Source organism: Protobothrops mucrosquamatus, unplaced genomic scaffold (genome assembly GCF_001527695.2).
Source record: "Protobothrops mucrosquamatus isolate PMUCROS unplaced genomic scaffold, P.Mucros_1.0 scaffold642, whole genome shotgun sequence".
In the NCBI taxonomy this organism is placed as follows: Eukaryota; Metazoa; Chordata; class Lepidosauria; order Squamata; family Viperidae; genus Protobothrops; species Protobothrops mucrosquamatus.
This window is the reverse complement of record NW_015386933.1, coordinates 839,548-856,915: the sequence shown is the minus strand read 5'-3', so window position 1 is coordinate 856,915 and position 17,368 is coordinate 839,548. Positions and strand designations below refer to the sequence as shown.

The following is a 17,368-nucleotide window of genomic DNA, read 5'->3' as shown; positions in this document are numbered from 1 at the left end:
TATGGAATCAGATAAAAACTGTATCTATTCTTACAAAGCAAATGAGACACGTTTACAAGCAGGATTTGAACTGAATCACATAGAAATTAAATGCTGGATTAAACAATACTCTTACGAGGTTATTAAATGAATATTTCTCTTTCCTTACCTTCCCATGTACCAGTTTCACTGGAAGACCAGGAGAAAAGTCCTCTCGATTTCCCACTGTTTCTGTACAATTTGATACAACAAATTATGTTTCTCTTTTTATATAAAAAATATTTCCCAACATGGACAGACTTCCAGTCTATGTATCTGCTTATAATTTCAGTGTGATTTTAGTTTCTATATGATATATTATTTGTTTACTTCTCTTAGAACAGCGGTTCTCAATCTATGGGTCACGACCCCATTTGGGATCGATCGACCATTTCATGGGGGTTGCCAAGCAAGGCTGTCCGCCATTTTTTCCCCCTTTTCCGGCGGGTGCCTTACCTCCCTTGAGCTGGGCCAGCTGGTGGTCGACCTGCTCCGTCTCTGCCGCTTGCCAGCTACGCCTCGGCTGGCAGAGGGGGCGGAACCACGCATGCGCAGCACTCCCGGGCAGGGAAAGTCCTCGACTTACGACCGGTTGGGTAGTCCTCGACTTACGACCAGTTTAGTCCTCGACTTACGACCGGTTTAGTCCTCGGCTTACGACCGGTTGGGGGTCGCGGCATTAAAAAGGTTGAGAACCACTGTCTTAGAACCAAATTCACTGAACCCCACTCTTAAGTTTCCTGACTCATATGAATGTGAATAATTCTCCATACACATAGGACAGATCATAATGATCCTCTACTTTTAGAAATAAAGTGGTACAGATAACAGAAACACCAGGGTTTTTCTTTTTTTTTTGCATTGCACTTAAATATGCTTGCACATTCACCACTTCAAAAACTATTAACTCTATCTCTGTTGTGGAAATAACTTTTAGAAAGAAATATAAAAGAACCAGCAACAGATGAAAATAATTAAATTGTTAACCTTTTGGCATACTCTGGGAATAAGTGCATCAGATTATGTCAAAGTCAAGTCAGGAACTTTGCACATAGATGAACATTTAAGGCAAAAGGGCAAGAGGACAAAGTTCTCTTAATATTGCTTGTAGGAATGTAGAAAGTATTTTGATTCCTACAGTCACTAGAATCAGTTGATATGATTTGAGAATTAGAACAACCTTGAAGTAGAATCCTTCAGAGTAACCAGAATTACTGTTTAAGACATTCTTAGCAACCATTACATTTAAATGCTGTTATCTGTAACGAAATAAAATTTGTTTTAAAAGCTGCAGCTTCCTGATACATTTGTAGGAGGGGGTACTAGCACATGTGAATAAATGTTGTGTGGTGCAAAGTCTCTTTCAAGAGACATACTACAGCACTCAATATTAAACTGTGATAGGATATTAAACTGTGATATGATCTAATCCGTTACTCTTTGATATGTTGGACCACAGTTGTCAATTACAAGTCTGAGGGGAGATTGGAAAGGCTAGTTTTTTGTGTGTGAAAATCAACAACACTGCCAAATTGCACAATCTCCAGTAGAGAAAAATATTTGCAACTCAGGTTTGAATTATGGGGTCCTTGGGGCTCTCTGAATTTGTTTTCTTGCAGACATTTCATTTTCCAATTAGGTAACATCATCAGTGCTAGAGGGGAGTGGGTTTGCTCGCTGCACATTCTCCATCAGCATCATGATATACAGAATATTGTTTCAAAATATAACCTTAAAATAAAGTTCATGTACAATAATGCACATCTTCTGATCTCTTTTTCTTGCCAGCGGTTTTTTAGAAATAAGCTAAGGCCAAAAAAAAAATTATAGACTTGAAAGTGTAACTTGACACCAGATAAAATACTGTACCATTCATACACATAACTATGGCTAAAGAGCTCACATTTTTTTTAACCTAGCTTGCTTTCCAGGCAAGTTCATAAACTATATAAGCAATAAAGCAGTTTACTTAATTTTGGCTTAGTATATTGTGTGAATCCAGTCATTGCGATTATCCTTAACCTATTCAAAAAAGGCATAGAAAGCAACCTGTATTTATAGAGTGTCATGCTGGGGGGGAAAATTCTCATTACAACCAGTACTATTTTTCTTGTGCTGAATTGGAAGATGCTCTAAAAATTTTTGTACTGAGATGTATTACATTATCTAATTCACTGATAAGTTTTCTACCTGGTCTGAAATACAGTGGTACCTCAGTACCCATTGCTAATTGGTTCCGGGAGGTGTGATGAGTATTAAAAACGATTGAGTAAAAAACAAATTTTTCCCATAAGGAATAATGTAGTCACAAGGCAGCTGATATCAAGTTCTAGCTTGTGCATTGAGTACAAACGATGAGTACCGGGACAACATTTTCACGTTGACTACCAAATTCGATGAGTTTCAAAGCAGTTGAGTATCAAGGTACCACTGTAGTAAGTACAAAGACTTTTCTTATTGTCTCCATTATACCATACTGTAAAGAGCCCGAAATCCCATCGCTCAAAGATTGGATTAAGCAATTGCAAAATACCTGGCAGGTTGTTCGTAAAGCACTTGATGAGGCCAGAGAGACCTACAAACTGCAAGTGGATAAAAAGAGGATGGAACAAAAACCTTTCGAAGTCAGCAAGCGTAACTCTTTCCACTAAATATTTAAAATTGTTACAACCCTCAAAATAGTTAGGACCTAAGTATGTTGGACCTTTCCCAATTACACATATCATTAACCCTGTAACAGTCGAATTAGATCCGCCAAAGAATCTATGGAAAATTCACCCGGTGTTCCATTGCAGCTTACTGAAAACAGAAGTCACCTCCACTCTCAGGCCCCCTGCTCCACCGTTACCTCCGCCGTGATTAGTTGAAGTGGATCCTGATGATATTCCTCTGTACACTAAATCTGGTATTGGTTCATATTCATCATTTTCTAGAGCAACTTGCTAATTTAAGACAAAATGCTCAACTGCTTACAAAAATTAGAAACAGACTACTTTTTAAAGTATTTTTTTTCTTCTGACCAATAGGCATTGTTTGAGCTAATAAGTATTTCAATCCACTTTTCTTCTTTAATGCTCATATACGCAGGATGGGTCATGGGAAAAGAGAATGTGATATGATGACTGTAATGATAACCTGGGCGTTAAAAACAAAACAAAATTCCTTCTTTGTGCAAACTGAAGATAACAATTTCTGTTCAGAGTGTGCCAATATACTTAGAAATAACTCCTTTTCATATATACATGTATAAGAGTTCATGTAATATTCTATGGCAGGAATGGCTAAAATGTCTCAGGTTTAGAAATTCAACTCCCAACAACTGTAGCTGGTGTGGCCAACAGAGGATAGAATATCTGGAAGACCACATTGCTTACCCCATTCTAGGAGGTCAGGATTAGAATTAATGCCCCTAAAGTGAAAACTCAGACACAAGAAAAAAGTAAACTTGTGAAACTCAATTTTATTTTGTCCAATGAAATGTCCAATGAAAAATAAATAATTATACAATAAAGCTCTGTAGTAATAGACACATTTTAGGCTGTTCAGAATAACAATCAAGTCCATGAATTTTCATTAAATAACCAATTGCTAGAACAATTGGTCATCCAGTTCCATTTTAGTTTGGTGTAACATGGGTACAGCCTCTTTTTACCTGGTTAGAAGATATCCATTGCAGATAATTTTTTACAGTATAAAAGAACATTAACAATTAATATACTTGAAAAATAAAAATCAAAATAAGTGGAAATGAAAAGCAGAAAAACAAATTTTTCAAAGGATTTCAATTTTGTTGAGTTTACTATGCAAAATCTCAAGCTTTAATGGATGAAACACATCTGTGTTTCAATTCAATTTTTTTTTTAACTTTATTTAAAGCAAATGAGAACCTATAACACGGGTATAGGGCTTCATTAAGCTTTTAACTGCACACTGCATTTAACAATTGTGGCAAAATATCTTTCAAATCCAGCAAAATATTTTACTGCTAAAGGACAGTTTCCCCTGAGGTAAACAGAAGTAATATAGCTGTAAACTGCATCCACTGAAAACTGTTTTCTGACACTAAGGATACTGCTGCTATAGTTATTTTTAATAGAATTTGCATGGGATTTCCTCTAAGTGAAATGAATGAAACTGGTTAGAAGTAGTGCTTTGACTCTTTCATGCAGCATACCCACAGCCACACCCAGAAAGACTGAAATTCTATTGACAAAGAGACAACCCTTTCAGTTCTTATCTCATTTTCAAAGGGAAGACGGTAAGGCAAAAAACATGCATGTGATTGCCCCCATTAACATTATTGTATTTTTGTCCACATACTGTGGAGATGAAACATGAAGCAAATATACCCTGGCAATAAGTCAATGGGAAGAAGACCATAGTCACTTTTACTATTGTAGTCTTTGAAAACTAATTCTTTACAATGAGAAAAAGTCAATGCTCCCACACATCTGTAATGTCTAAGAGTTTAACATAACTACAGCAAATCTGCTTATTACACGACTCTAAAAACATAAAAATGTTACATAGTAATCATGAGATATTTCCTATTGTAATTCCACGCGAAGAACATCAACAGAGGAAATTACATCATGAGCATTTTTAAAGTGTAAACCTATTTGTAAGTGAATAATGGCTCAAAGTTTTATAGGGGGAGAGAAAGGAGTATATTGCACCATATTCTATGTAGCCCATACATTGCCTATACCCCCTTTGTAAACCTCTGCACAAGGAAGTCTGGGATTGAAAACATGTGGAAGAGCACAGTATGCAGTTTCTCCCATTACATATTTCAAATTCTCACATAATCCTTTGAAGGGAGGAATACATTTAAACAATTTTAGAAATAACAGTGACAGAGATTAGCCCCATACAATCAAATAGTAAAACAGAAGATTAGTTTGTATCCAAATGCCACACCCAGCTATTATACAATAGAACTAGAAATATGCGAAATCCAGACAATATTCATTAGGTTTTTACAACACTCTTAGTTTTCTTTCTTTTTTTACAAATTATAAAGTGAATTTTAACAGAAAAACACACATTGTTGATTTAAGTATGGGACTTAAAATTTGTATTTTTTTTCACTGACCAATTTCATTCAATGTGGTAAGCAGAATAACATTTTCATGAACTGGAACCCAATACAGATCACTCTTAGTACAGATTAATTTTCAAAAAAATAAAGCATTAACCATTATAAATAACTTCCTGTTCCAAACTCTCCATGTTAGAAGAAAATGTTCTGCTGTACACAATTTTTGTCTTTCTAATTAAAATGCAACTGAATTGTATTGTTTTTCAAATGAAAGCTATTGTGGAAAGCATAGAATGGCATAGTCTATGCAAAATTAAACAGTTAGAAAACCAGAATTTCTGACAGGAAAAGAAGAAACAACAAGCACTAAATTGTCAACTGAAGCCAATGGCTTCAAAATACTTAATGTTGGCTGAACAGTGTACATACGTAATCACTGCTGCATTACTCAGATACAGATTAAAAATCATAGGGTGTGCTACTGTGCTAGTTTGTTGCATCACAGAAAGGAAATCAAAGCATTTTGCAAATAACATTGCTAACATATGTTTCATGTTCTTAAGTTGCCTGTATAATTGGATAAATGAAACTCACATTTAGACCTTATATATGTGGAACTTTACTCATCATGAATATAGATGGTCATGCAGAAGAAAATAATCACCATCTCTTGAATGGTAAGAAAAGCACACTTCCATGGTCTACCTGGGCTTTTCCCAGTTTGGGGTCAGGTCTGCTCTGCTTTTGCAAAAACATCTATACGAACAAGGGCAGATGGTCAAGAGCCAAAGGTTTTGCAGTACTATTTCAAAGGGACCAAAAAAAATGGAACTTACTGTCAAGTGACAGGTTTAGTGCATAAACAATGTTTAGAAATCCAAAGAAAATTGGCATGGATTATGTCCACAAACATAGCTAACTAGTAAGAATTCTTTACATTCCGCCCAAATAATACACCCAAGATTCCTATAACCAGGTAATTAAAAATATCACTTCTATCATCATTCATGACAGTTAAAACAAAGAGAATATAAAAACAAACAATGGTTCATTGGAAATATACTCCAAGTAGACAATCCATTATAAACTGATACAGGGAACTTTCCCACCCACCATACCCTCTCCCCATTGAAAGGTATGCAACAATGCTGATCCATTTTAGCTGACTCATGCAGGAAACGGCCATAATGGACTTTAAATTTATTTAATTGAACTTTTGATTTACACATACAAATAAAAGGAGTGGGTCTGAACTGTAAAACAATACAATCAATATAATAAAAGACCCACTGAGAAAAACAGATTACCAATCAAAATGTAATTCAATTAAAACTGAATTCTCACTAGTTTCGATAATTCATTTTTTTTGTTAAATGGTCTGAATGCATTTTGAAATACCTGTGTTAGGCAGGTGATTCACAGATGTAACATTTTCTATGTGACGGAATACTCTGCACAAGTAAAATATTGATATATTTTCTTTTGCAGGTGTTCTCACACATACAGCATTTTGCCATGACCATTTCCCTTATCTGAGATTAAAAATAAAATATATATGTAGGAGGAAATTGTCAGGCATATATTTCAGTTGTTCTCTATTAGTCAGAATCTCAGATGATTTCTCTGATAATTTGATCCAAAATAATTGCACAGCAACAAATAACCTCCATCTTCTGGCTAACAATGATTTTCAACTATAAGTGATTTTATTGTACATAATTTCACATTGATAGCTTTTGAATATTGAAATATGCATGTAAAAAAGGCTTAGAATATTAATTTGTTTTATAGCCAAGTTCTTTCTCTATTTAGCCAAACTTCAAAAAAGTTACAAATAAACAGAACATTATACAGGATCTATAAATCCGGTTTAAAAATTTGAGGCTTCAAAATCATGGTAGTCCAAATGGACTTATTGGAAAATCCGCACATTAACAAGAGACTGGAACAAATGAAGACAGACAAAAAATTGCTGCCTTAGAATTTTACTAATCCTGTCAGTTTAAAGATGGTGATATTATCAGAAGTAACAGCATATGCTAAAAGGAAGGAGAGATGTTTTAAGGTTGGTCCCAAGTGGTAGGACTTAGAGTTCAAGTATTTCCTATTTGATCTGAGCTCACCATAGCAAAGTGATAAAAAATAAAAAAAAAGACAAAGAGAGAAAAAGAGAGGGATGAGTTATTTTACTTTTGTTCCATACATTCGATTAATATCTTCTTGATAATGTGCAGTAAGCTCTTTACGCTTTAGTTTGAAGGCATCTGTCACCAAACCCATTTCAGGGGTCCAAGGTTCAGGAGACAACCGAATTTTGAGGGGAATTTCAAATTTCTCCAGGTCAGCTGTAACAGAAAGATAAAATTTCAGCTTACAAATTATATATTTTAAAGGTTATTATAATTCTGGAACAAATGCTATAAACTTGGAATAGATGCAGAAAAAGATAAAATGTAAATTTTAACACTTTTCCTTATGAGAAGCATCTAAAACCTCTGGGCTATTTGACCTGAAGTCAGAGATCTGGCAATTATAAATGTTAAGAAATGTACAATGTGGGAAAGAACTTTTACTTTTTTTTTGAAATAATATTAGAATTTAGGATCATAAAGAAGGCAGCAAGATTTAAGAAATACAGTGTAGTATTTGTTCATGAAGTGTCTGGACCCAAAATGTAATGATGGTTAGCTTTGAGTCTTTAGAAGGCTCTTACACAAACTCAGCGAGAAAAGTCAAATCATAAAAGTTAGCATGCAGTATTTGCACAATCAAGGCCAGTCCCCAGTTCAGTGGATGAATTTAAAATATCCCTATTTAAAGTATCCCAGACAGAAGGCTAGCCAGCCTCTCTTGGAACATATCTAGCGAAGTAGTGGGGTAACAGTTTCCATTGTTCTAATGTTAGAAAAAAATATTTTGAACTATTCAATTAGAATCTTCCTTCTACAACTTAAAATGCATTGTTTGGTAGTCCACATTCTAGAACAATGGAGTAGAGCAGGAGTCTCCAACCCCCAGGTTGTGAACAGGCACCAGTCTGCAGCTTCCCACAAACCAGGAGGCGCAAGCGAGTTATGCCCCATCTGTGCATACGTGGGTCCAGGCAGCATGCAAAACCATGCCCTCCCGGTCTGCGAAAAAACTACCCTCCGTGGAGTCGGTCCCTGTCACCCAAAAGGTTGACAACCCCTGGGGTAGAGGATTTGAGCTTTATCCAGGCAATATCTTTTCTTCTCTTCCCATGATTAAAATCTCCACTATTTTCAATATCTCTTCACAGAACCTGATTTCTAGTCCTTTGATAGTTTTCATTCTATTTTTCTGAATCATTTTGAATTTACCTAAATTATTCCTAACTATGGTACCCAAATTCAAGCATAATACTCTAGCTAGAACTTGATCAATTCAAAATAAAATGGACATTTCCACAATTTAAAATTGTATTACAAAAATATGCTTTTGTTTAGCCATATCTACTGGCATTTATTAAGTTTGTAATATAATTATTGCTAAGGCTTGGGATGGGGAAAAGGGTACCTTCAAGACATGCTTGACTTCTGGATTAGTCCCTGAAATTTTGTTGGTGATATTTTTGGAAGTAATTTGCTACTGCTTTCTTCTTAAGGAAGAGAGAGAATGACTGATCAAAGTCACCCAGCTGGCTCTGTATTTAAGGCAGGACTGAATTCCACATTATATCAAAGTATCAGTATGAGACCTTGGTTCCCTGGATCTTTTTCATTTTAAAAACAGAGGCATTGTCTGACTATATATTATTTTTCCAGGATTTCCTAAAAAACAGAATACGTAGTCCTTAGCCTACAACCATTCATTTGGTGACCAAAGTAACAATGGCAGTGAAAAAAGTGACTTACAACTAGTCCTCACATTTACTATCAGTGCAGAATTCCTGGGCTCACATGATCAAAATTCAGGTACTTGGCAACAGGCATATATTTATGATAGTTGCAATGTTCTGGGGTCATGTGATTGCTATTTGCGACCTTCCCAGCAGCTTTAAACAAGCAAAGTATATGGGAAGATCCAGATTCACTTAAGAACTGCAGGGATTTGCAAAAAAGGTCGTAAAATCAGGCACAACTCACTTTACAATTGTCTTGCTTAGCAATGGAAATTCTGGTCCCAAGTGTGGTCATAAGTTGAGTATGACCTGTATATTAAGCTTCCTTCAATAACCTGGAATATAATTCATCTGGCCCTATAGTTAGTTCTCATAGTGACTATTTCTTATTTCAAAGAAAATCTGTATCTGAGTAACACTGTAGGAAAGCAATAGCAGGAGGATGGCACTGAAAAATATTTTGTACATGCACAGAAATATTTTCACATTGTTTATGTATCAATTGAAAAGGCTGTTTTGATGTCTTATTCTAGAAACTTGATTGTTCCAGATTGAGGTATTTTGAGAGTTCTGTTTTAGCCGCTCAGATTGGAAGTTATTTAATATTTTGTAAGCATTGGGTGTTATCTCTTGCATTCTTCTGTGTGGGTTAGAATAGCAGAAAAAAATAATTACATCCCAACTGCTGCTCACATAGGTTGAAGTGGGGGCAGAAGTATGTGTTAATCTGGGTAGAATTATGAAGTGACACAACAGGCATTTAAATAGCATGTGCTACGAAGGAGCTTTCTGGACCTGTGTTGTTAAAAGACTGATTAGAGAACTAGCCCCAAGGAAGAAACAGCCTTGAGAGTCTATTGGACCCAATGCTGGAATAATGGGAACTGGTATTAAGGTTTCTGTTTGCCTCTTTCACTTTGAGGCAACCTTCATAGATACTTTAGATCCCTGTGAGTAGAAATTTATAGCCAGGCTAATTTCTACACTTCAGCTTTCTTTATAAAGAACCTTTACAATGCAAAGACAATCACAATAAGTCACGTTTTGTCATTTTTTCCCTCTTACAAATATCCTTGGGTGAACTCCAGGAGAAATTGGCAGGCCGGACTGTAAAATCATGCAGTGGCTGAACCCTTGGATTTGAGAAGTATTTGCATTTTCCAGCCTATGTGACCAAGAGTGAAAGGGATGACAGGTCCACACTGGTCATTTCCCCTGGTAGACAGGGCTTCTGGTTGCAGAATGGCAACCAGGGGGATAACAAAATTTAATATTTTTTGCCAGCATGTCTGCTTTCCTATCTGCTTAAAGGGTTATATGTAGTAAGGGATAAAAATTCAGAGTTAAATTATCTTTCCTCTCATTCCTTTCAATCTGAAACCTATCCACCAAGGGCAAGTGACTGTATTTAAAATATAAGGAAAATTAGGAATTTCTAATGGTTAGACGTAACTTTTATATACCTACTGACCGTCGTTTCAGATTGTCGAAGATGTAACGAAAGAATAACAGGTCACCGGTGATTCTAATAATATTTTGACTGACTAACTATTAATTTATTTAAACTTCGGTTCCTTATAAAGACTTAGAACGAGAAAGGGTACCAGGTGTGTATTTTTTCCCAATGTTCAATTGTGTCTGCTGAATCATGATTGATCCAATATTTGGTAGAACTTCCATGATTCAATATTTTGAGTTGAAAATAAAACACCTTTTCTATTTTATGCCCATGGGTGCTTCTTTCATATTCTGATTATGAGCTTCTTGGATTCATCTGGTTTGTCATAATGGGAAATAGGGCGTTGAGATACAATTTTGGGCAGTTCTATGGGATTTGTTTGTCCCAATCCTATTGTTATAATAATAAAGAAGAATCTTAAGAATATATTTCAGCATATCTCTAGGGGACACTAATGTATCCTCATGAATTCTTAGTAATTTTGTTTTATATGGTAACTTGAACAAAACTGGTAACTTACCTGTTCTAGCAGCCTCAGCCAAAAGCTTCTGTGCTTCTTTCTCCACTTCAGAATTATTACATATCTCTTCCAAAGTTCCTCTGAATCCTTTCTTTCTTGCTAACTCTTTAAGTTCTTTATGATTTGGCACAACAAATCCAATGATATAAGAATGGAAACTAATACAAAAGATAAGTACAATTTCATAATTAAGTTCCTCATCTGTTTAATAAAATGTTAGTAATTTTCTACATGTTTATTATATATTTTTCTAAAAACAAATTCCAAATATAATCAAGCAATTTTTGTCACAAAGGTTTCAATTGTGACAGCATCCCTATTTTTTCAGTTATTAATACATTATTTTTATGTTCCTCAAAGATGCAGTAAATCCATCACATGGGTTTTAAATCAGATATATTTAGCAACAGAATAGCATTATAGTAGATTCTTTAACTGCCTAGCATTAGAAGGACTTTAGAGGCCGCCTGGTCCAACCCTATGCTCAGTATAGGTATCCTCATACCATCCTGGAGAAATATTTGTCCAATATTTTTTTGAAAACACTTACACTTATGTGATCCACCAAGACATTCAGATCTTTCTTAAAAGTACTATCTGTCAACGCTGCAAATACTGTATATTCTTGCTTTGACAATATGCAGAACTGTCTGGTATTTTTATAGTTAAACCAGGCAACGGGAAAAGGGAGGAGAATAAGGATAGCCCGGGAAAAAGAAACCGGAAGTAAATCACATCTTCCAAGTTGATTAGAAGATGTGAACCATGACCCCAAAATAAGGGGGGGGGGAAATGCTTAGAATGTATATGCGTAAGGGAAAAGAAGCCAAACCTAAGCATTTCCACCATGCTGTACTGACGTCTCTGTAACCTTAATAAATGCTTTTAGGAAAAAATATGCCTGAAAGTCCTTTTAAGTGTTTCGTTAATCAGACACATGACACTATCACTAAGCTAGGTACCACTTTTCTTGTACATGTGTAACTGATTTTTCCTAATGTAGAACCTTGTATTTCATGTCATTGAAAATCATTTTTTGATAAGCCAAGTTGAAGTCTTTCAAGATTCTTTTGAAGCTTGAACCTGTCTTCTGGGGCAATTCCCCAAGTTTTGTGGAATCCCCAAATTTTATGAGCATGTAACACATTCACATCTGCTTATCCAAGGTCCTTGGAAAGGACTCTTTAGGTAGAAAAAAATGCTAAATCCAGCCTGAATATTTGGTATACTTTAAATAAAAAAATTACATTGCTACATAATTTCTCTAGTCGTCACTTTACAGTATAAAATTAAGAATGTAAAACACACAATACAAAATTGGAAAAATATAAATAAAAAAATTAATGTAACTTTATTATTATCGTAAGTATTGTCTTATCTACAAGGGACTTAATCACAAGGTCTTATAGAACCAAAATGAGAAAACAGAATTTGGACATCAAAATAATGAAAATATGTTAAATTGGGAGAATAGAGAAGTCTTAGACTAGTAATGATAGAATAATAGGAAAGGCAGGAAAGCATTTTGAAACTGTCAGTCAGAGATATTTTTTCATCTAATGACTAGTGGATTTTAATTTGTTAAACCTCTAGTGATATTAAGGAAGAGACAAAAGAGATTTGGAATTTGAGAGTTAAATGCTCTATCAACTAAAAACACAAAATGAAAAACAAACAATAAACTCAGTCAGGCAGAAACATGATCTTTTTCCTCAGGCAAAAATCTATTCCCAACTTCTCTTGTTTGGGGCTCTTTATTTTTCTTAAAAGGGCAGAGAAAGGTGATGGATGAATCAGGGCTTCAAGACACTCCAGGGAACCTGCCCGGTGAGATAGCTGTGGGAGAGAGAACTCCAGGATTTTAAAGTCTCCTTCTAGTATACACAGCTGTAAGAAGCTAACAGGCTCTAGGCTGGGGGACCATATGAAAATTCTGATTCTGGGGACATTGGGAGAAAAAACTTATCAACAGCTGTCTTTCAGAAAGAGCTAAATATGGGCATTTCTGGACAGTAATTCAAAATTAACTGAAGTAACCTAATAATGCCTGATGTTGAGTGCAGCCAAAAGGAATATATTTTTCTGCAAAATGCGAACAGGTTTAAAAGGCAAATACTGCTTTTTTCACAAAAACTCACAATACCAAGAAAGACATTTCTAGAAAATAAATGTTGCTCATGCAAAAATGAATAAAAAGTTACACCGCTTTACTTACCTGCTTGCATATACACAAATATTATCTACCAGGGGAAGATTCTTCAGAGCTGCTTCAACTTTACCAAGGGAAACATATTCACCTGCTTGAAGCTTTACAAGATCCTTTTTACGATCTATTGAATGAGAAATTAAAATGAATATTATAATGATTAAACAACATGATCTCTAGATGTAAAAGGTTAGATTTATGAAGGTCCAACTATTCATTTCTGCTTTAAAATTACTAGCATTTAACAAATCTGGATAGAACAACTTTTATTAACTTACAGCAATATGCATTTAACAAGTCCAAAATATCTTAGCTTTTATGTTGAATTGAGCTTTCTAAATAAATTCACATATAATGCTAAACATAACTAAAGCATGAGCTACTCTGTCAAATGAATACTGATTTGGAAATTAAACCAATATATTAAAATAACGAAGTGAATGCAATGTCTTGCCCACTGTGTATCTTCCCAGAACTCCAATTATCTCAAATTTACTCTAATAACTACATCTAAAACACTATCTAGTAAATAGAGTTGTCCAAAATACAGAAGTTGTCCAAGAAGAAATATCCAAAAAGATATTGTCCAAATATCCAAAAAGATATTATATTGTCCAAAAGGACAAAGAATAAAGATATAGACTTTTACCTCTAAATAAGCATAGACAAGAGGGTTCTATAACTTAGTAGTCACACTGATTGTAAAAATGTGTAAATTTAGTACATTGTGTCTTACACTCCAAGGCAATCTCCCTAGTGTATTATGTTCCACAGCTCTTACAATCACCACTGACTAGGAATTTTGAGAACTTAAATCAATATATTTGGAAGGTGCTTAAGGTAGAGAAAACTAATCTAAGGTTACAGGCCTATCCCAGGAAGAGACTTAATAAATCCAATGAATCAAACGTTCTGTTTTGCTCTGTTCAGTCATGTCCTTGGAGATTGCCTGGACAAATCCCTGCATTTTTCTTGGCAAAGTTTTTCAGAGCGTGGTTTGCCATTATCTCCTTCCTAGGACTGAGAAAAGTGAATGGCCCATACCTAAAACAGGTCTAGAACTCGTGGTCTACCATCTTTTAGCCTGATTACTCTCCAATGTATTGAAAGTAAATGCTATTCTAAGCAAGAAATGAACTTTCAATAGAACATACATATACTTAGCATTAAATATATTCAAATAAATAATAGAGAACCCAATCTACCATAGTGAAATGATTTTGCAGCAAAAAATATTTCAATTAAGTTCTGCATACTACACTCACCAATAATTTTAAGCGAACCGTCTGATTGGAATTCCCCAATATCTCCAGTGTAGAGCCATTTCTCTCCATTCTCATCAACCATAAAATCAGTTTTGGTTCGTTCTTCATTTTTGTAGTATCCCATAGTTATATTTGGACCACCAATAACAATTTCACCTCTAGGGTATGGTTTATCTGTATTAAAGTAACCACCTATAGAAAAGATATATATCAAATTCAACACAAGTAAATTTGTATATATAGACACATTTTTTAAAAAAACGCACACATGTACACACACTACCATACCTAGAGAAAGCAGCAAAACAGGATTTCCCTAAATTTGTTCCTGTTCCTGCCAATGGATGTAGCTAGCAACCCCAATTTGCAATGTGCTAGTTTTGGATTATTATTATATATATATACAAGAATTCTGCATTGCTATGAAAGAAAACAAGAAAGGAAAAGAAGTCATGGTATATTGTTAAATGTTGACTTCTAAGGACAGAAACAACCAGTTCATACAGATAATAAACACATGGGTTCTGCAGCTGTTCCCAGTGAAAAAAAGAATCAAGCAGGTTGCCTATTAATGTTGTGTGGAAATGCTACTAGCATTAAACCACAATACACTAAGGATAAACTGAGGATCTGGAGCGGACGAGCTCTACAATGAAATACTTTGATGGACTAGACAGTATGCAATTACACATATACACATCTAAATGGTTACTGTGCAAATGGTTCACAAGACATAGCAAACGGTGTAATACAACAATTAAAGCTGCAGGCACAATTCTAAACAATGAATTGAGAACTATCTTTCCAGCATCCTATATAAAGGTGGTTGTTCTATCATTCAACACTGGTCATCTGCTTAGTGGCTAAGAATTGAAATTAAGTTCTATCAATCTATAAATTCTGTTCAGGAAAAATAAATCCAAAAAGGGCTGACTTAACTTGGAATCAAAAGCAATGTTCAGTTTTCTTTCTACCATTCCCAAAACATTCAAGATAAACTCAGGTTTGCAGAGTAAAAACAAAGGTTAACTTTTTCAGTAACGATATAATTACAAACAAATTATGCAAAGCAGGTTAACTGAAGAAGGTATAGTGTGTGTAATAGACCCGAAAATAGCATCTATAATAAATATTTTAATTCAAGGGTTCTTTAGCTAAATCCAGTATAATCCACTGTTATCACAGTTTTTAGAGTGCCAGCTCCACAGTACTAGCCTTTTATATTTATCTTATTAACGACTAAATTTTTCCATTGTGTGATCCAAGTATAAACAGCAAAAATAATTTATTAGAATTTTGATAAAGTCATAGCAAATATTATGGAAATAAGATTTTAAGACCAGCAAATTCTTCTGTGTATTCTCTTCACTTAATATTATTTATAAATCATACTTAATATATATATAAAATTTTAAAATGCAATATTTACTGAAAGAACCCTAACTATTTGAAATAGAATAAACATGCAGAAAGTTTTATTAATCTCTCATCTTGCATTTTTTTAAAATAATTGTTCAAAATGTATGTGCACCATGTGACAGATTATTTATTTTAAGATCTGGCTGTAGGAAGTGCAGCTAGAAAATATATATTAAAAAAGCATGTATCATGCATGTACTTTGCTTCTACATTACATATGAAAAGAAATCTGTATACTTCTGCAAATGTTTATGGTTTCTTGATAATACTTGTGAAGTTGTTAACATACACACATTGGATGCTAATTCTCTGTCTTTCAGAAAGCCCTCAAAATGCCTCTGCTGACACCAGAGAACCTGCACAGTAGCTACATCACATATAACATAATTGTTGGTTTTACTGATGCACCCTCCCCCCAAATTCACCTTGTGTCAGATTGCAGCCATATAAATTTGATAAATACATTAAAACTAGACAACCCATGACCTGTTGGGTCATCCTACTTTCCATGTATAATATAAGGTGGCACTGTTTTCCCTCCCCTCATGACCCTAAGTAGAGCACTGGTGAAGCCTCATCCTCCTTTTCCTTCTTGGCTGAGTTTTGGGGAAATATAGTTGAAAACTACAGTCATTTGACTGCTGCTAACTGTGGAGATATTATAGCTGTCACAACTTTGCAAATAGAACTGGTGTGAAATCCTTGAAATTTCAATTGCATAAAAGCAATGGTCCCAGATTTGTATGCATTCTTTATGTTATGAAATTTGGAATCTTGATTCAAAAATATACGATGAGGCACCATTTGGGCTAATTTAAAGTTACAAACAGACAAGAGAGTTTTAATAATATATACATAGAATATTCTCCTGAGATGACAAGATCAATGTCTGTGCCTGAGGACAGTCACATAATATCAACAATAATACTAATATTTTTTATACTTAAATAAAAATGGAAGGAATTGTATGGGCATGCAACAGGTTACTTATTCAACCAACTCATAGTCAAAAGAACTTGTTTACTGCTATAATACATGAAAACTCAGGACTCCTAAATCTATATTGCCTTTATCCCATCTGTGATATATCACAGGAGATGTGATATAAAACTAATCAGGATACAAAAAGACAAGGATTAGTCTACACCCAATCTTTCTGGGAAAAATGGAGTTCATAGAATTCCTCCTACCAAGGGTGCATATATTTTTTCTTGGCTTATGATCACCAGTGATCTATGTGCAACATTTAAGCTTTATTTTTATTAGATATATACTGCCTTTCATTGGATAGCTACCTCCTCCTCCTTTTTTTCTTTATAGCAACTCTGTGAAGTTGACAGAGCTGGGGGAGTGTGATTGGCTGGCGATGCAGAGAGCTTCCATGGTTGACAGACTAGAACCTGGATGCCCCTGCTCCTATTCCAACACCTCAGTCTCTATACCACAATGGCTCCCGTACCTCAGCTGAAAGAGAACATCTATTTTCTCACTTTGTGCCAAATAAATATTTTAAATACCAAACTTCCTAATGGCTCCAACTTGTAGTAATGATCACAATCACCCATATGTAGAACATAG

General features: G+C 34.8%; 1 protein-coding gene across 1 annotated transcript in view; it reads right to left on the bottom strand.

Moving 5' to 3' along the window:
• Window positions 1-4,379: 4,379 nt before the first annotated feature.
• ACSL3 (acyl-CoA synthetase long chain family member 3) overlaps window positions 4,380-17,368 on the bottom strand; it is a 54,365-nt gene continuing 41,376 nt past the window's right edge. The window contains exons 14-17 of the mRNA XM_015817859.1: window positions 14,372-14,563; window positions 13,116-13,230; window positions 10,901-11,058; window positions 4,380-7,404 (exon numbers count right to left, since the gene is read on the bottom strand). Of these exons, the coding sequence (XP_015673345.1) occupies window positions 7,241-7,404; window positions 10,901-11,058; window positions 13,116-13,230; window positions 14,372-14,563 (629 nt within the window). The 3' untranslated portion in view covers window positions 4,380-7,240. The remainder of the gene's footprint in view (window positions 7,405-10,900; window positions 11,059-13,115; window positions 13,231-14,371; window positions 14,564-17,368) is intronic.